Raw genomic sequence first — 19,669 nt, forward strand, 5'->3', positions numbered from 1 at the left:
GAAATGGTGCCAAGGAAGAGGGAGAATAGAGTCACACATTCAGGGTTTCATTGATACCGCAGTTCCCGCACTCAAGGTCTCCACCCTGGGATCTGATCTTTAATTTATCCCTCCTAGTACCTCGTGTCACAAGGGGGTTTGTGTTGCTGGGTGGAGGAAATACAGCCACACATGCTTATGTCTTCAGCGGATATGTAATAGGGACCGAGACCCGGGGGTTGTATGCTTATCATAGAATGCAATGGTGTGGGGATCGAGTCAGTGGGGTGAGAGGTGGGCTCCGGGCCTGGCTGGGTGGGGGTTAGAGACATATTGGCAGTTTAGTGGCGATGAATGGACGCAGAGTGGGGCATAGTGTTGTCTCACGCTCTTGCAGGGTGCATTCCAGCGAAAGATACTAAATGTTCGCAACAATGAAGGGACGAGAGGAAAGTGGACTTCTGTGGGAACAGGGCTCAGGCAGAGCCAACATGTTGTGCGGAAACTCGGTTTTGTGAACCAAGAACGTGAGCAAAGTTGATCCTTTCTGGGCCTTGTACAAAATGGAGTTGAGGGCTATGGGCTCTTCTAGTGCCACACATCTACTTTTTAGTGCTGCAGGGCCGCCATATGTTGGCGGATGAGGCGGCTTGCTCCCCTCTTGTATATTATACCACCTCATATGGTGTTTGCCTTATTTGGAAGCGCTTAGGGGAGTGGGATAGGTTCATTTCAATCCCAACATTAATTTAGAAAACAGACTAGTTGGTGGCTTGTTGGATGTGAAAAGGAACTTCACAGGATGAAAATTAAATGTTTGGAGACCTTGAAAGCTCTGGGCAAACATGAAAATAACACTTATGTGAGTAACCTCCATCGCTACTCATAGCGCCTTAGAGATGAAAGCTACATTAATCTGAGAGATAGGACCGCACTAACAGGGGAACAATCAGCTCACTGGAGGCACCCATTACACTCCAGGAGATAATAGGGATGATACTGAAACTCCCTAATGGGAAGACCCTGGGTCCTGACAGACTGCCTGTGGAATTCTTTAAATCATACTGCCAGGAATTGGAGGATCACCTGCTCACGGTTTTCTGTCATGCCTTTGAACGAGGGACTCTGCCTATGTTGATGTGAGAGGCACCTATAGTAATGGTACATAAAGCGGGGAGGGACCCCGAGAACTTGGTCTATTACCGCCCTCTACCCCTGCTAATTACAGACGTCAAAATAGTCAGCACACTACTGACTCTTAGGTTGCAGCTGGTTGTGCCAGGGCTGATACCCGGTAGAAACACGTCCATCAACTTGAGACGTCTACTCCACATTATAGCACAAGCTCGGGAGATGGATAGTGAGAGGGGTTAGAAAGGTGAGACGAATAACCTTGGGAAGGTTTTTCATAAGATGCCATTTTATTAACTTAAATGGCTTTGATAAAGGCCTCTCTAGCCCTATCCTAACGAGGATTCCCCTGCCTATCAAAGTAACTAAAGGAAACACTCTCACAAAAGGATTCTGTCCCTCCCACTTGTACATATAAGTCAATAAGATAATACATAGAAATGTAATTAACACAAAATGAACAGTTCTGTTCAAAACCTGATAACTGTTTCTCCTTGTAACCTAGGTGAGTTCTCCTTCCCCAGATTCAACAGGATTTTTACTCCAAAGTTCTAAATTGGAATGTTCCCATCGTGTAATAAAGTTCAAATAATAAAGTTCATTGTGTTTCAAGAAAGTCTCTTCTTGGACCTGAATCAACAGTTCCCAATATTCAACCAGTCTTCATCTCTCCACTGGTGGTAGAGAGTTCAACATAACGGGCCTCATTACGACTTTGGCGGCAGCCATGCCGCTATTGGCGGCATGGCTGCCGCCAAAATCGGGTCTGGGTTCCCTGAATGGGGAATTACCGGGCCTTTCCGAGTTCGGAGGGTCCGGTAATTCCTCCCTCCAAGAACCCGGTCCCGGACCTTCCCCATTCACATTTTAGGACTCAATGGGAATGGGAGAGGGAGCAAACAACGGGCCGATTACGAGCGGCCCGTTGTTTGCTCCCTCTTCCCCTCGCGGGACCCGGTAAGGACGCCTGGTTTGACCAGGCATTACTTACCGGGTCCCGCGAGGGGAGCTTGTAATGAGGCGGAAAGGGTTTCACGGGTCTGCCTCCTTTAACGGAACCCGTTAACCCGTTCCGCCTCAGTCATAATGAGGCCCGTCTTTCAAATAATAAGAATAGTTCCACATTTCATCTGTATCAACAAAAATATTTTTAATCAGGATGAATCCACAACCATTGACAACCTCTTTTAGTTGTGCCACTTCTCCTTCTTCATAAGATTCAACCACAATAAAGTACTTCAAATACTTCCACCTGGTGTACTCCCCTGCCAGTGAAAACATTAGTACTAAATGTACCTCTGTGAACTTCAACCAGAGTCTTTTAACTTTCCACAACATTAGTTTTGATCACTTCTCTTGAAAAGACAGAAAACACAACGTTGCTGTTTATTCTACACTTGTGATTGCCACATGCAATGCTGTTTCTGCTGATCTCTTCCTGAATACTTCCTATCAGGAAGGCAGCTCTCCTGCCACTTCTGTTTCCCCACTTTTCTTTTAACCAACTGATGATAATGGCTTTTATTCCAACTCTCTCTTCTTTGACTTGGACAATGCTTGTAAAGGTAATTTACAACATTTGTTTATCTCTCATTTTGACAATATGAGTCACAAACAACTTGGTTCGTAGTTGACCTCTTTTGGCTTTGGCAATGGTGGTTCTTATACCCTTGACTCGATATTGCCCTCCTATGATTCTGTGAAAGTCTATGACCTTTACCCGTAATATGATACCCTTCTTGTCCACAGTCCTTATTCTGCCACTTTACCTCCTTGGTATCATTTCGGTATTCAAAAGCATTGTTACACTGCCACTTTAAGGGCCTCATTACGAGATGGACGCTAATCTGGTGTTAAATCCACTGGAATACGCCCAACTGAATTACCGTTACCACCACCTGGTCTGGCGGAATCAATAGGACTTTATGGGACTTTTTTGGTGGAATTACCACCAAGGTAATCTCACCGATTTCGCAGAGGTTTCAGCAGTTAGGTAGAGATTTCACCTCCAGCACGCTGCTGGAGGTAAATCCTCCACTCCAGGGCCATAGTATGGTGGAGTGGGAACATTGGCGGTAATTCTGTTACCGCCAATTATTTCCCAGCTCCACCATACTTCTAATGAGGCTCTAAGATCTGTATATCAATTCGGTGTTCAAAAGCATTAGATTGAGCAAGTGGGTGATCACGCAGCATTCTGGGGTCACATACTGGTAGTGAACTCACCAGTTGTTGTACACGTGTCTGCTCGCTCCGCTGATTCCAGGTTCTCTGCTGCAAGCTGCCAGGCAGCCTCCTTCCTTCTGATTCTCGCAGCCCTTGCTGGTCGGGAATGGAGTGCTCCTCGCTCCTGGGCCTCTCGGGGGTACTTCAGTGGGAAAGCATCCACATGCAACACTTCCCGCTTCACAGCCTCTGCAGACAGGGTCATGGAAGGGAGAAACCATCTCAGAAGCAGCCTTCAATCTGCTAATCACGGCAGCCCTGGTCTCTCCCACGGTATCCTTCCACTTCAACAGCAACGTGGACTTACAGCATTCACTCCACCTCCCACTATTGCTCCTTCTGCTACTATCTATGGCCTGCACCTGAGGGAGCCTTTTATACCTCATTCTCCCTCAGGTGTGGGTCATAAGGGTAATTAGACAGCCACTTGCAATCTTGAGCCTCTGCGTCCCTCTTCTTCGTCCCAGTACTTTGAGCATTGTAGGACTTGAAATCCTCAATGTTCAAATCCCCTTTCCTTCCACCTTACAGTAAGCCATTAGGATGGTATGTTATTTGGGGAAGTTTTTCAAGGGGATCTCCCACCCATCTAACCTGCTCTCCCCCAGAACACTGCATCCAAGGTCAGGATCAGGAAGCGTCTACCTTTCCCTGGCCACATGAGAAGGGTCCCAGGCCAGGTTTTCTGGGGGAATGATCTCTGATTCACCACAATAGACACTATGCAGTTCTCACCTTAGATACAGAAAAGGCCCCCACGGTTAAGATTGGTGGACTGATGTCAGAGAAATGAGAAGTTGGAAAGGGCACTAGACAGGGATGCCCAATGTCCCTGATCTTGTTTGCACTAGCATTGGAAACATTAGCATGCATGCTGCGCTGTGACTTTCCGGAAGCAGAACTAGATGGGAAGTTGGATGTAGTATCTATGTACATATGTCATGATACTCTGTGTGATTGACCTGGGGACGAATGTACCAATACTCTTGGAGGTTTTGTATGATTATGGGGCACTGTTGGGTATTCAGATCGGTGTGTGTAAGTCTTGTGCCTACCCCTTGGAGGGCCTGATGCGGGTACTGGCTGAGGACTTGCCTAATCTACCGATTAAATGAGAGCCTGTCTATGCACCAGAATCAGACATATTTTTCTGGTACGCACCAGGGCAATTCGTTGAGGGCCATAGATGGGATTGAGGGCTCTTCTAAATTTTGGTCGATGCTACCTCTGTCTCTGATGGGAGGACTGCACTGACAAAGATATTTGTCCTTTCAAGGTTGCTATGCTTTTTTGTTAATATACTGTATGATATTCCCAAAAGAGGTGTTCCAGAGATTGGACTCAACAAATCCTGTGGGTAAATAGTCACAGACGTGTCGCTTTGTCGACACTACAGGAACCTTATGAGGAATGTGGATTCCAAGTGCCGGATTGTGTGTCTTATTACTTGGCTACACAACTGCAATTTGTGGCCCAATGGTTGGCCGATGAGGTGTCCCCTGAACTTAGATTTATAGCGACCTTGGTGGTACCGAACACTTTCAAGGAAATCTTATGTGTATATGAAAAAGGGAGCACAGGAGTACAATTATTAGACCTGCGCAGACGTATATGGGAACGGGCATGTAGGAAGAGGGGGGTACTGTGCCCTTATTCTTCCAATATTCCTTTTAGCATGTATACCAGTTGTATGGGGGGCCATGCGGGAGGGTCCTAAGAGATTGAGAGGCTAATGGTCTGGCGATGTGGGGGGTGAAGGCCGACTAACACCTTATTTGGAATTATACAAAGATTTGGGGCTGCATAGAGGACAGTTCCTGTTTTATGCGGGGCTGACAAGTAATGCATGCAAGGTGTGGAAACAGCTCTCGGAGGAACCTGTTGTAAGTTGGTTGCTGGCTTGACTATATTCCCTGGTAGACAGTGAGACCCCTATTTCCATGATCCTTTCAACAATGCATGAAGAGAAGGCGAAAAGGGAACTCAAGGTGTTGAAAGAATGGGAGCCTGAGCTACACTTAAAAGCTAAATGAGGAACAATGGTGCAGGGTTTTCTCCTGCACGAAAACGGTTTAGCATAATGCCCACCTGAAACTCAAACAATACAATCTCCTCCATAGGACCTACTTAACGCCTTCCAGAGTACATAAAATGAGGCCTTTGAATCCAAACGTCTGCCACAAATGCGGCTCGATATCTCGGTATGACATGGCTCTGCCCGAAGTTAAATTACTATTAGAGTGCATTTATACAAAGATCCAAGATATAGGGGCTGCAGAGCGAACATGGTCGCCTTTCATCTGCCTACTGGGACTGTTCCCTAGATGCAAATCTATGAAACATGTCATGAAAATGATTGACTTGGCATTGATTTTGGCTGAAAGTTGCATAGCCATGTCTTGCTACTGTCCCTCTTGGCTACTGCTACTTGTGAATCAGACATATTATAATGGGCAGGAGCCGAATTGGCTGCATTGATGAGAATTGGTTTGCAGGTTCTAGATAACGGTTTAGCAGCCATAGCCCCATGGGCGGCCCTGCTGGATAGCTTACCGTACCCCTCCGATGACAAACCCCCTTGAACCTACCCTACACGATACTTGAAAGAGGTAAGAGATGGACAACGTTGGAATAGGTGCTTGGATGCTAGCAAGGTGATTGCGCGAATACACAGCTCCCATCACAGTCTGTCATTCATCAACCTGTGAGGACAGAGGGGAGGGTTGGTGGGAGTTGAGAGGTTGGGATGTTGGTTTCATTCATTTAATGGATTCAGCAATGTGATCTCAATTGTACTTACTGATAATGAATGATTGTTATCAAAAAATGGCAATACACAGAATTCCAACTACTGAGCGGTTGTCATCAGTGGCCGTGTTGGGAGCAGGGGTTGACGGGGTATCCCCCGGATTACAACGAACAGCGGCAGGGGCACCCAAGAGAGATTGAAACACACACACCACACAAATGTGGAACTGTAATCAAAGGAATGATGTGGTAAATTGGGAAGTTCTCTGCGCAACAACACTTGCACAAAGGTGTTATGGGGAAATAGTCACATAGGACCAATGTGGGGAAATAGGAGGCTAGAGTGCTTGGAAAAGGTGGTCCCGTAGGAAAGGGACGAGGAAGATTTAGAGCACTAGGAAGGGAAAGGACCTGATGGTTGGGTAGAGAAAGTCTCAGAAGAGGGTAAAGAGAGCAGCCCTGTGGGTTGGGAGCAGAGAGATCCAGAAAGTTGAGAAAAGAGGACCCCAGAATGCTGGAGGAAAAGATAATCAGTAGGAGGTTGGGAGAGGAGCTAGATCTGCTTAAAGAGGAGTTGTCAAACTGTGACGAGGGATAGATTATTAAGGAGATGGAATTAGAGGTATGGGAAAGTAAGTTGATAGAAGAGTTGTTGAGAAGCGAGGAGGAGTATAGAAACATATTGAAAGGGAATGTAGAAGAGAGAAATTAAGGAGAAACTTGTCATAACATCAAGGAGGTGAAAGAAGAGGTAATAGAAGGTAGTGAGGAAGAGAAATAGAGGAATGTCAAAGGACTTGAAGAGTGGGTGGAAGAGAATTATTATTATTGCTTGTTTTTATCACTTGCCACACACCTATGGGCCTCAGAATGGTGTGGAAAAGTACTAGAGTAGTGTTAAGGAGGAGGAATGAGGTATTGTATTAAGTGAGAAGGTGGGTGACCGAAAGAGCAGAGTGGTGAGGAGGTACGCCAAGGACAAGAAAAGGTAGAAAAAATATCTTTAAATATGAGTTTAAAATGGGACAGCGAAGAGGGTTTGAAAAGCCAGGGATGTGAGACCCTGAGGGAGGGAATCTGCATGCATATGCCCCAGTAGGAACCTCATAGACAGGCTAGGACGGCCTCCTCTCTTCCTGTGCCCCCATGCCTGGGTAAGGCCAGTTCCAAGATACTGCTTACTACAGAACACGTTTCAGGCTCCAGTGTTGTGCTGAGATACGGGAGGAGCAAACCTTCTCACACGCCCTATTTGCACAAACCAATTGTCAAGTGGCTGTGACTTTGTTAAGACAAAGGTGCAGCGACCCCTATAAGTTGCATGAGGAATGGCAATGGACATTTTACTAGGAACTCTTTGTTTAGTTCAAACCAACCTGAACATATCCCACACCTGTTTGAGGTGTTAAGCAGCAAGGAGGGACTAGAACTCAAGCTTAATCTAAATTGGGAGAACTTTTGCTTTCAATCCCCTTTTGAACCTTCACAGAAGACACTGACCTTTGAGTTAATACTAGGATGTGAATACATTCTGATGGATGGTCATCATGACCACAATTTATTTGTATGCCACTCCTGATCAATGGCAAGCTGTTTGATTTTTCCATGCAAATACCTCAATAAAGAACTGTGGTGAACTCCTTTTGTTGTCTGGCCTGTGTTTGATCTCACTGTTCTTACCATTTTTATCTTTTCTTTTTTTCTCAGATTAACTCATCCCTTTTTACCGCAACTTTATGTATTTTGGGAAAGAAACTCTCAACTGTTAACATGAATGTGTCAACTATCCAAAATAGCAGGTAAAGTTTTGATGGCTTGAATGGGAATGCCTGGATTTATTTATTTGTAAAAATCACAAGGAAAACAATGCATTTCTTGCACAAAAACACTTAAAAAATATATAACATTGACAACAATGGATACTTAACAATGGGGTGAGAGAATGTGCTTTGAAGACCAGATGTTGCAGGGGAAGGTGGGAACATAAACCCGGGACAAGGACAGGACAGAATGGTATAGGTGTGAGATAGTGGAGGAAGTGCTAAATTATGGATGGAGGGGGGACGGACGGAGAAAAGTGCTGTAGTGTTGTTTGTGAAGGGTAGGGATGGAGGAAAACAGGGTGATGCAGTAGCACAGAGTGCTCGGAAACAGGTTCTTTAGAAAGAAAGGGAGATTTGAGGTTGTATTGAAACAGTGGTAGAGTTGAAGTAGTACAGAGAGGGACAGGGGGAGCATTCCAGAGTAGTGGAGTGAGAAGAGAGTGAGCTTAAAATGAGAGAGTAACGGGGGGCTCAATTGGTGGCCAGGAGGTGAGGCTAGGATGATAATAACAAGCAAAGAGGAGAGTAGGGAGTGTGCTGAGCAGATAGGTAGGGTGGAGTGAGTCTATGGATAGTTTTGAAGATAATGAGAAGAATTTTACACTTAGCTCCTGATTTATACATATCCAGCGAATCTGGCGACTGGCAGTGGAGGTAGAGGTAAAGCGAGAAAGGTTGAAACGTGTGCAGACCACGTAGCTGAGGAATTTGTCCAGAGGTGAAAAAGCATAGTTGGGAAGGCCATAGGGGTGACTGGCACAGTAGTGCGATCTATAAAGTACTATGGAGGAGACTAGCTTTCTAGCACTATTGAAAGAAAGGTTGAGTCTGGATGCAGTAGCAGATTTGTAGATGGAGAGCGAGAAGTTGTGTGATGGGTCGAAGATGACACCAAGGTTACGAGCCAGAGCAGAGTAAGGATGGTAGTCAGGAGAGAAGAGAAGAAGTGGGGAGAGGAAGATATAGTTTGTTTGGCTGGAAAGTAGAGCTCGAGCACTTCAGTCTTAGTGGAGTTGAGCATGAGCGAGTGAGACGCCACACAATATTGATGGCGAAGAGACAATTTGACGTTTTTGACAACAGCTCATTGGATAAGCAGTGAAAGTTGAAGAAGATCTAGTGTCAACAGTGAAGAGTTGATAGGATATGATATGGAATTTATAATGCACCTGTACACAAGTGTTTTAGGTGCCATAGGAGATGCTTTAAGAGGTGATCAGGGTGCCAAGAGGTGAAGTATAGAGAGTGTAGAGAAGTGGACCAAGGGTAGACACTTGGGGAACTCCCAACATTAAGGGGGTGACTGGGGAGGTAAGGTTGTTTCAGGACACTTGAATGTGTTTGGGGACCAGGTATGAAGCAAACCAAGCGAGGGCATTATCTCTGATGCCAAGGAGAGATAATCTAGAGAGGAGATCAGAATGGTCAACAGTATTGAAGGCATCAGAGAGGTTGAGAAGAATAAGAACAGATGAAAGGTTAGCATGATGAGTGGAAGAGATGAAGTTGCTGACACTGAGGAGTGATGCAGAGGTAGAAGGCAGAGGTCGGAATCCAGAATGAAGAGATTCCTGGAGTTTATGAGTATCAAACAATACAGTGAGTCAATTAACTACTACTCGCTCTAGGATTTTGGAATAGAAGAGAGACAGGTCAAAGGTTGGCATGACATGATCAAGACTAGATTTCCTAAGGAGATGGATGACAGCAGCTGTTTTATAGGATGAGGGAAATGTGGCATTTTCAAGAGAGGAGTTGAAGATGAAAGAAAGATGCGGAATAATACTGGGGACTAAGTGCTTCACAATGTGCAGGGTCAGTGGGGGCACAGGACAGGTTAGCAATGAGGAGTAGGGCAGGAATCTCATCAGTAGGATAATTTTCAGAATGAGTAGTGTATGTGGAGTTGGGTTTAGGAGGTATGAGAATTGATTTGAGAGCTTTTTGGAGGTGCCTAGGCTGGGCGGATTGAGATTAAATGAGAGAGAGATGGAAGTCACGTTTGTCAGAATCAAGAGTAGAGAGTAGTTTTGAAGAGCAGTGAAAAAGAGTTGGAGATCAGAGGAGTGTCTTGGCCTTTGCCAAGTGCAACGCTTTTTTTGTCATGTTTTTGCCAGAGTGCAGATGAGATGTATAATCCAGGGCCTCAGATGGGAGGATTTATGAGTGAGTGTAGTAAGAGGGTAGTGAGAGGCAACGGGGGCATAAAGAGCAGTGCTAAAGTTAGGGAAGGATTCTTCAATGGATTGAAAGATGAGTTTAGTATACGAGAAGAGAGAGTGGTGAAGGTCAGCTAGGCAGTCAAGGAGTCAGTCACCCGAATGTTACCACCCTTAGGGGGACTATTGGTTGGCGGCCTGACCTTCCTAGACTCATGGAAAGGGGTTCCACCCTGGGGAGAAGTGACGCTATCTGAAGGATTGTCACACTACCCAGCATGGAGAACTCCTATAGGACTGAGGGTTTTGTCATGCTCTCTCGTGGTATTGTCCAGTTTTGGCATCTGTTATGTTGTTTATTACTATATTAACCTATTAGTTTTGTACCTGTAGTGCCCTCATTTTGGCCACCATGTAGAAAGTTACCATGCTTGACATCAGGAGGTTTCTGATATTACCATGAAAAGAACACACAAAGTGTGAGAATTGAAAGATATTAGTAGTTCTTAGAAGTTCCTTCCAGGAGTGACAACATGTATAGCATAAATTCTTGTCTTAATATGTTCCGTATTTTTCCCATGTGCACTCTTTGCATGTTCTTTGAGAGAGGGTCCATTATATTATCTAATTATACCTTCTTGTCCAGATACTTTTCAATTGGTCAGATGTTTTTCACCTTTTACTTAGAATCCTTGCATCAAAATATCATTGTGACCTGAGAAAGCTTTATTAGAATATTTAACCATTTATATCTGTTTTGACTTCCTACAATGAACAAACAAATACAGGGCCTCCTTACAAGTTTGGCCATATTTTGGTTGGAAATCCACTGAAATACTCCCAAATGGTCTGGCATGGATTCACATGCTTATGAATACCCGTAGGTAAAGAAAAAATCAGTTTCAGTTACGTTTCTGAACTGTCTTTCTACTAATAACCAATCACTGGTCTCTGGGTCATACTGCCCCCAGCCAATGACTGCCCCTCCTCTGGCAGCCATCTTCAGATTTGGTAGCACGTAAAGTGGCAGTAGGACCAAGAGAAGAGCCGCAGAGGGGTTGGAGGGAGGGTTTGCATGTGAATCCATGCCAGACCCATACTGGAGAACAATAGTTACAGGTAAGTAACTTGTTCCTTCTCCAGCATAGGGTCTGGCATGGAGTCACATGCTCATGAATACAAGAATACGTAGCAGTACACACATGCACAACCACAGGAGGTGGGAAGGCTCAACATTAAGCATTTCAACAACTCAACATTAAGCATCTCTTACCTCTTCACCAGGCTCACCTTCAAGCGAACAGGTTGCGCAGCACTGCCTGGCCGACTTTGGGCTCCTCCCTGGAATCCCGGTCAACGCAGTAGAATCTCGTGAAGGTGTGTGTCAACCTCCACATAGCAGCCCTGCAGATGTCTAGCAGGGGCACACCAGACAGGAACGCCGTAGTAGAAGCGATCGCTCTGGTTGAATGGGCTCTCGGACTGCCGGGCAACGGTCGATTTGCCAACCAGTGACAGTGCATGATGAAGCCGGAGTGCCATCTGGAAATGGAAGCCTTTGAGAGGGCCTTCCCTTGGTTCACAAGTCCAAAGTTCACAAACAGCTGTGATGTCTTCCGAAAACTCTTTGTGCGGTCCACATAGAACTTTAGCGCTCTATTCACATCCAGCGAGTGCAAAGTCCTCTCAGCTGGCGACGAAGGAGACGGGCAGAAAACAGGTAACACCAAGGGCTCGTTGAGATGGAAGTCCGACGGCACCTTGGGCATGAAGGAGGGGTGCGTCATCAGCACTACCCTTGTCTTGTCTCATGGAATGTCAGGTATGGAGGTTTACAGGAGAGGGCCTGGATCTCTCACACTCGTCGTGCGGAGGTGATGGCGACAAGAAACGCTGTCTTCCACAATGGGAACTTCAGTGGTGCCGAATGCAAGGGCTCGAATGGGTGACCCATGAGCCTGGTCAGAACCACGTTGAGCTCCCACGCCGGGGCCGGCGCAACAAGACTTGTTAACCTTTCTTAAAAGTACTACTCAGATAGATAAACTCTATCTAAGAGCCCTCAGGGCTAATTATAAGGCAGTACTTTCTACAATTAAAGCTGAATATGTCAGTAATAAACGGGATGGTTTGTTGTCATGATGTGCCAAGGACGACCAGATTAGGTTCTGGAAGCTTATAGGAGGAAGGGACCTGAATTCTGTGTGTCCTGCACAATGTCACATACCAGCTAATGAAGGGTTTCAGCATTTTTGTAGTCTATACAAGTATGGGCCCGGTGATGCCTTTGAAGCTCCTCTGGGTGATTGTACCTACCGTCTAGATGAGGATTATCTGCCAATCACAATCAATGAGGTCGAGGAGTTCATACTTGGACTGGGAAGTAGGAAAATGCCTGGTCCATATAAAATTCCTATTGATCTGCTTAAGGACGAGCCCAGTATCTGGGCTCCGCTGCTGACTAGGGTGTTCAATTTCGCTGCAAGGTCTCGGAGTGTTCCCCACTCATGCCGTGAGGCTATTCTACCCATTTTTAAGAAGGGTGATAAGAAGTTGCAGAGGAACTACAGGCCTGGGGGTCCGCCAGGGTTGTGTGCTGGCCCCCCTCCTATTCTATTTATACATTAATGAAATCATTGAAGATCTGCTTTCCCGTTGCCTCTACCCACCCAAACTGGGTAGCGATAGGTTCCCTGCATTATTTTATGGCAATGACGCAGTGATACTGTCGACTATGCTCTCAGTGGTTCTTAATACGGAGAAGACAAAATTGATGGTGTTCTGCCAGAGACCAGGCAGGAATAACAAACTGAAGGTTACAATTGACGGGTGTGATCTGGAACAGGTGAGCTCCCATTACTACCTGGGAGTTAGGTTTTCTGATGATCTCTTCTGGTAGGCCCAGAAAACTAAGGCAGCTGTGACCCTTGAAAAATATAGTGCGGCATCCGCCGTTTCTTTTTCAGCCATGGCAGAGGGGCAGTTTTTCCAGCCATACAGCTATACAAGTCACAGAGACTGTCAGCAACTGAGCTGTGGGGCCATCGCACAACTCCCGCACTCAGTGTACTTGATGGATGTATGTGGTTTGTTTATATCAATTTTCCCGTGGCCAGTTTGGGTGTTTTTTTATTGCTTTGAACACAAATATGCGTGGGGGGAAAACCCCTGCAACACTCCCCAAAACCCCCTATATTATTTATTACCACAAAACCAACCCCCACATATATTTGCAGTCAAAATGGCCACAGCAAATTCGGCAAAATCGTTCGCGGGCAAATCAGCCCGGTAAACTTGGGTAATACCTACTTGAAAATACTAGTCTCCGATGGGAATGTGATCTCATGCCAATCTCCGAGATACTGTTGAATAAACCATTATTATACTGGGTGTGAATTTAGAGTGTACCTCAATTAGGTAAATATAGAGAAGCTCTTAGAAGTCTGTTGGATATACTTTGTTTGGGCTCCTTGCCCTGGCTTAGGTTTGTTCGCCAAGGACTAGTGGGGCTGGACCTGTGAGTTTTCTGGTCCAGCACCACTCGTTTGACCCCTGGTTCTATGCCAGTGGTACGAAAGGTCTGCTATGAGGCCACTATCAACAGAATCAAACAGGCCTGTCAGAACCTAAGCACTGGCTGTTTGTATTCTGAATTTAAACAGTCAGCAGGTTTTTAAACTTATCTTGACTATATTGGTCCCGGTTACATCCAGTTACACACCAACACACCCAATCTGGCCACTTTTACAGCAAAGTGGAAGCGTACAAATGACTCCCAGTGTAAGATCTGTGGGGAGAGGGAGACGATAACACACTTTTTATTGGTGTGCCCCGGGTACAATGATTTGAGGAAATGTTATTTAATCCCGCTTTTTAGGTTAATATATATTAGATTGACTGCTGTAGCTGTGATTTTTTGTAAAAAATGCAGTTCATTTTACCTCAAAATATGTGTTATGGGCATGGCTAAGAAGATTGAGTTTGCTTGCCCTGATGTGATGATCTTATCCAAGTAATGTATTATCCTGTTATATCTTTTTCTTAATTTTAATGTATTTTAAGACGAACTGTTGTTTTATCAGTTGCTTGTTTATTATTGTATTTTGTGGATTTTGTGATACTTTTATGGTTTTACAGTCGAATAAAGTTTTGTACAAACACGCACACACATGCCGGGGTAGACAATGCAGGTATATATCTTTTTTCATTGACGTTTGTAGAAGGTCTAGTAGATAATTACAATACTTTGAGACCATACTTTACCTTAAAACTTTGCATAGGATGGTATAAATAACTACTTACATATGGATATGATGCCATGACCGAGGCCCTCCTACATTGGATTAAGATATGCCTTCTCTTATGGAGAAAGTGCAGACACGTATGGTGACTTCTGTTGAATAGCTCACTAACCACTTATACAAGGGGGTGATACGTTGAAATAGCGGGGGAAAAAACACTATTCACAAAATACAGAATATTTTTTAATCAAATTTTTCCACAGCTCCCCCAACATCCCCTCACTTTATTTAATACCCTAACCCCACAACCCATCAATTTTATTATTTAAAAAATTGGCATAATTTGATTTAAAAAATGCAGTGTTGTCTGCTACGTTGTTTTTCGACTTGTAATTTTGAAGCAGTACCTACGAGGGTAGACTTAGCTGTGATTAGACCTTATTTGTGTCTGACGAACTGGCCTCAAGAAAAGAGTTATGGGGGGTCATTACGAGGTTGGAGTTAAGAGAAAAATGATGCGGTAAAGGATTACTGCATCGCTTACCGCTCCGGTCCATTACGACCCGCCAACCCGCTATCAGCGACACCGTTATTTACGGTGCCTCTTATAGCGGCATTGGCGCGGGCACGCGACCCTACATGTAGGCAATAGCGGCATGCCGTAAACAGGAGCTGAACACAGGTCAGGCAGATAACGGCCTACTGAAGGCCGAAAAGTACCTTACCGGCATGGAGGAAATAACGGCATTGCGAACCACCCATAAACGGCCATGTGCAGTGTTCACAACTGCCACAGGTGCACACAATCATCACAGGTGGAGGCAACGTAGACTGGGCCAGCACAAAAGGAGCACACCCCACCCCTACCCACACCCAGTCACACACAAAACTGATTCCAATCCTAGTAGCAATACTGGGGCTGGAGGACATGATTGCAGTGGAACTCCAGCAACAAGAACAACAACAGGCATCACAGAGGAGACGTAGGAGGAGAATGAGGGTGAGGCAGGCCCAGTATGCACCACCAGTGCAGGCAGTTGTACCACACAGGCAGCCCCCAATCCCTCGAATCAGAACCAGTCCATTCAGCCTAACCCCTGAGCAGATCCACACCCTGTACCATCTGGACCGGGACACTATCACCACCATTGTGGACTTGATACATAACGACATTGTCAGCCTCATAGACATCCATACCACCATCCCCCCTCTACTGAAGGTGGTGTCTGTGCTCCACTTCCTGGCCACAGGCACCTACCAGCACACAGTAGGGCAGATGCATGGCATATCACAACCATTATTCTCACGGATGCTGAACCAAGTGCTCGATGCCCTCCTAAAGCACACAGGCGACCACATATTCCTACCACGGACTGCCCAGGAGATCTCCAACACCAAAGTTGGCTTTCATTCACTGGCAGACTTCCCAGGTTGCATCGGTGCCATCGACTGCACCCATGTTGAATTGGTGGTCCCACATGCCATGGAGGTAGTGTACCGCAACTGTAAGTTATACCACTCCATCAGCGTGTAAATGGTATGTGACTCAAACAAGATCATCACACATGGTTGTGCCCGATTTCCTGGATCAACCCATGATTCAATGGTCATGCGGAACTCCACGATGCCACGCTACATGGAGCGACACGCAGGGCAACAATCCTGTCTACTCGGTGAGTTGCATGTCAAGCTCATGGCATTGTGATGTGGGGAGATGATTGGGGGAGAGATGTATACTTCACCTGGCAGAGATGGGGGGGATACATACTTCACCTGGCAGAGATGGGGGGGTGCATACTTCACCTGGCAGAGATGGGGGGATGCATACTTCACCTGGCAGAGATGGATGGGAGGGGAGAGATGCATACTTCACCTGGCAGAGATGGGGGGGGCACATGACATTAGCTGAGAGGATGGACCATGCTCATACCCCTAAGCAGGCCAGACTGGACCTGACAACTGACACATAAATGCAAGACGTAAGCTACACTACTATGAAAATGAGACAGTGCTGCAACCATTCCATAGCCCTCAACATGTACACTGCACATAATCAGACGGTAGCCCCTGCAACACATTGCAGCAACATGCAGTTAGTATGCCCAATGCAAATGGCATTAGGACACCCCAGGAATCAACCCTGCCCAGAGAGAAGCCATCCCTGGAAAACAAGTTTAAGAATTGAAGCACAGTGTAACCGGCCCAGAAGGCTAACTTGGTCAACCGTATGAAAAGTGGCTGAAATATCGCAAATGATTAATGCACAGGCTCTGATTGTCTCCAGATGTTGTCTGCTATTGCTGGTAGCATGGATTCTTTTCTTCTTGTGAAAGTGAAGTAAGTTGTTACTTTTCATGAACGGTTGGAGTCGGGCGATTAGGGCTCTTTCAAAGGATGCTTTTCTGAGGAAGAGCGCACTACTGTGCGTTAGAATTCTTTTGGCATGTTGCCAGTAAGAACACGAGTATTGATTACAGAGCAGAGATCATCCTTGACAAATGGTCCGTGGAGGTTGATGAGTTTGGGTTGGCAGATGCCACACGGGGTGCCTGTAGGTTTACACAAATTGATTAGGTTTCTTGGTTAAGGGGGTTGAAGGACTATATAGTATGGATGGCAGAGGTAGCTAAGAGGGAGGGATAGTGGCATCCAATTCAGGCTCTGGAGTGGTATCGTCAGGCGTTGTATCAAGGGGACGACGCAGGAACCACCAGGAAAACATACAAAAGGCTGGTGAGTGTTGGGAGGGCATGTAAGCACTGAGGATCTACTGTGGGACCGCAAGTGAATAACCATCTGTACATATAAGCTAATACATGCATATTGGATACCGAACAAAATGGAAACTTAACTTTGAAGCCAATATATTCATATTGAATGTCGAACTAAATGGAAGCTTAACTTTGAAGTCAATACATGCATATTGAAGACCGACTTTTAAGTTGAACTCTTTGACTCAGACTTTCCTTAGTTTCATTCAGGTAGTGAAATAGTAGTGAAATACCACCTTAGCACAGGGCAAGTTAGGCCTTCAACCATCCTGACATTTAAGTTAATAAATATCTTTTGTTTGAACTGCTTATTTATTTATTTATTTGTATTTGTAGAGCGCACTAACAGCCCAAAGGCATCATGTCGCTGTTACAGGAAATTGTATGTAAGCTTGATTCAAGGGTTACATAGGATAATAGAGGGTCTCTTGGTTGCAGATACATTGGTAGTAAACAAGAGAGAAGACAGGTTTATTTAATGGGAGAAATCGTTCTTAAATTGTGCTAGCATCTGGCCACAATACGGTGAGATGAGCAGATATGCTGTCTCTATGATGCCGTCACAGGGCCAAGCCGTGGTTGTAACCCTTGGTCAGAGTCGGCGTATGGCTCTCCAGCTGTTCTGGATAGGTTCCAGCTCCAAGCAATAGATTCGGGCCTAGCAAGTGATGGGCACAGTTAGTGCACAATGCAGTGTCGAGCTGGTTGAAGTGCAAGCAAAAGTGTGGATTGGTGGAAGGAGCGAAAAAAACAAGCCCCAGCGTCTTCCCTCTTGTGGGAGGTGTGTACACGGAGCAACCGATTCGGTGTGGCAGGACAGGGAGCTTCAGCTGGTCTGGTCTTCTGGCTGGTATGAGACCCACTCAGAGGGACTCAAGGGCAGGATAATTCCATTCAGGTTCTGCTCTCCCAACTTTAGGAGATTCCAGTGCAGAATTGCATATCCTTATCCACAGCACAGGTTCACCCCCAACATGCCCTGTGAGTAGTTAGGAGGACGATCTTCTGCCTTGTATGGCTCCTTCACCTCAAACAGGGATTTGGAAAAGTGCAACTTTTCCAAAGGAAGTCCAGTGTCATGACTGCTACTTTCTTGTCTGGCGCAGAGGCAGCACGAACTCCTGCCTCCCCGTAAGGTCTTGGCACCTGGGACTGGAAAAAGCACAGGTAACCGCGACCCGTCGGGGAAAGAGGGTTAGGGTCAGTAGGTTGGATGGGTAGAGGATAGCAGGGTAACTGGTAAGAGGGTTAGGGAGAAGTTGTGGGTGGGTAAGGGTTATTAGGGTAAGAAGCTCCTCAGCTCCTGCCGTTTGTCTCTCTGGTTCAACTCATGATGTGCTCTGAGCCCTTTCATACCACAATCTCACTACACACACACAATTTGCCCAGCAGTTTTGGAGCCTTTGTAGTGGAGTCTCTAACCACACTGCTTGAGCTTTTGCCCGGAGCTCTAACCAATGCCTTGCACCTTGGTAAACTTTGCATGTGCTACTGAACTGCTTGGTGCATTACTTTCATGCAAATAAGGAATCTATATGACCACTTCTGCAATATAACACATTACACCATGTGAAATTACAGGTTTGCAAGTAGGGAACTAAACAAGAAAAGCACTTAGCTTCGGATTGTAGTCCTATGTCCTTTAGTGCTGCACGGGAAGTCCTGAATGTTCTGCAATGGAGCTCCGCTGGAAAATAACAATGAGCGAGAGTCAAGCTAACTTTAGTGCTTCTAGCACGTTGATTTATACCCCGTATCATGGTTAATCGTGAGCGAGATGGGCACGCTGCACGGGATAATGTCACCCGAGCCTCCACACTGGCTTTTCCTACTGTTTCTCCATCTCAGGCGTCAGAGACTGTACGTTTTGGGTTGCCTTCACCGGAACATTGTAGAACGTTCAGCACTCTCAGTCACTCCAGTGTATGCATTCAACATGGGGATTAGTGTCTGCCATACGCTGCAGTCTTTACCACTGAAATGTAAAGCATGCCCCCAAAGGATTAGTCTTCTCCTCACACGTAGGTTAAATAAGTTAGCACTTATCTGTATAATGACGCGGGGCCTGTGGAGTGTTCAGGCGGGTCAAATGCCCCATGTAGGCTTGCCTTGGGCGGAGCGCTGGAAAACACATCTGTTCCCTTCTCAAGCCGGAATAGCAAGCAGGAGTGCATGCACAGATTGTCGGGCGTGGCTCTTCTCCTCCCAGCAGGCTTGTGAAGCACACAGCCTGCTGGGAAATGTAGTTCCCTGATTTTCCTTTGTCCCTGGGCGTTCTGCCTGCAATAAAGATGGAATAGCCTCCTTATATAACACGTATAGGGATTGTGCTGGGGATCAGAGGGACCAGGATGTCTCTGTGGGGTCTGCATGAGACACTTGGTACTATTAACATGCCTAGCCCTGACAGTATTCCCCTCCCTTTCGCAGGGCCGAGTTTAGTGGGGTTTTTGAAGTGAAACTGACGGATGAGCCAATGAGCATGCAAGTTAGATGCAGGTTCCCATGATTGTTCCTCTGGGCCATACCCTTTCCAATCAACTAAGTACAACATTTTGTGCTGCTTGATATGTGAATCTAAAATGGCTTTA

The 19,669-nt window shown here is 45.9% G+C and overlaps 1 protein-coding gene across 1 annotated transcript in view; it reads left to right on the top strand.

Annotated features, from left to right (window-relative positions):
- The window catches only part of LOC138447678 (adhesion G protein-coupled receptor E3-like), a 1,605,711-nt gene that overhangs the window by 1,191,654 nt on the left and 394,388 nt on the right, over nucleotides 1–19,669 (top strand). Inside the window, exon 18 of the mRNA XM_069603942.1 lies at nucleotides 7,792–7,883. Coding sequence (XP_069460043.1) covers nucleotides 7,792–7,883 — 92 coding nt within the window. The remainder of the gene's footprint in view (nucleotides 1–7,791; nucleotides 7,884–19,669) is intronic.

Source organism: Ambystoma mexicanum, chromosome 3q, assembly GCF_040938575.1.
Source record: "Ambystoma mexicanum isolate Mex_15411 chromosome 3q, UKY_AmexF1_1, whole genome shotgun sequence".
In the NCBI taxonomy this organism is placed as follows: Eukaryota; Metazoa; Chordata; class Amphibia; order Caudata; family Ambystomatidae; genus Ambystoma; species Ambystoma mexicanum.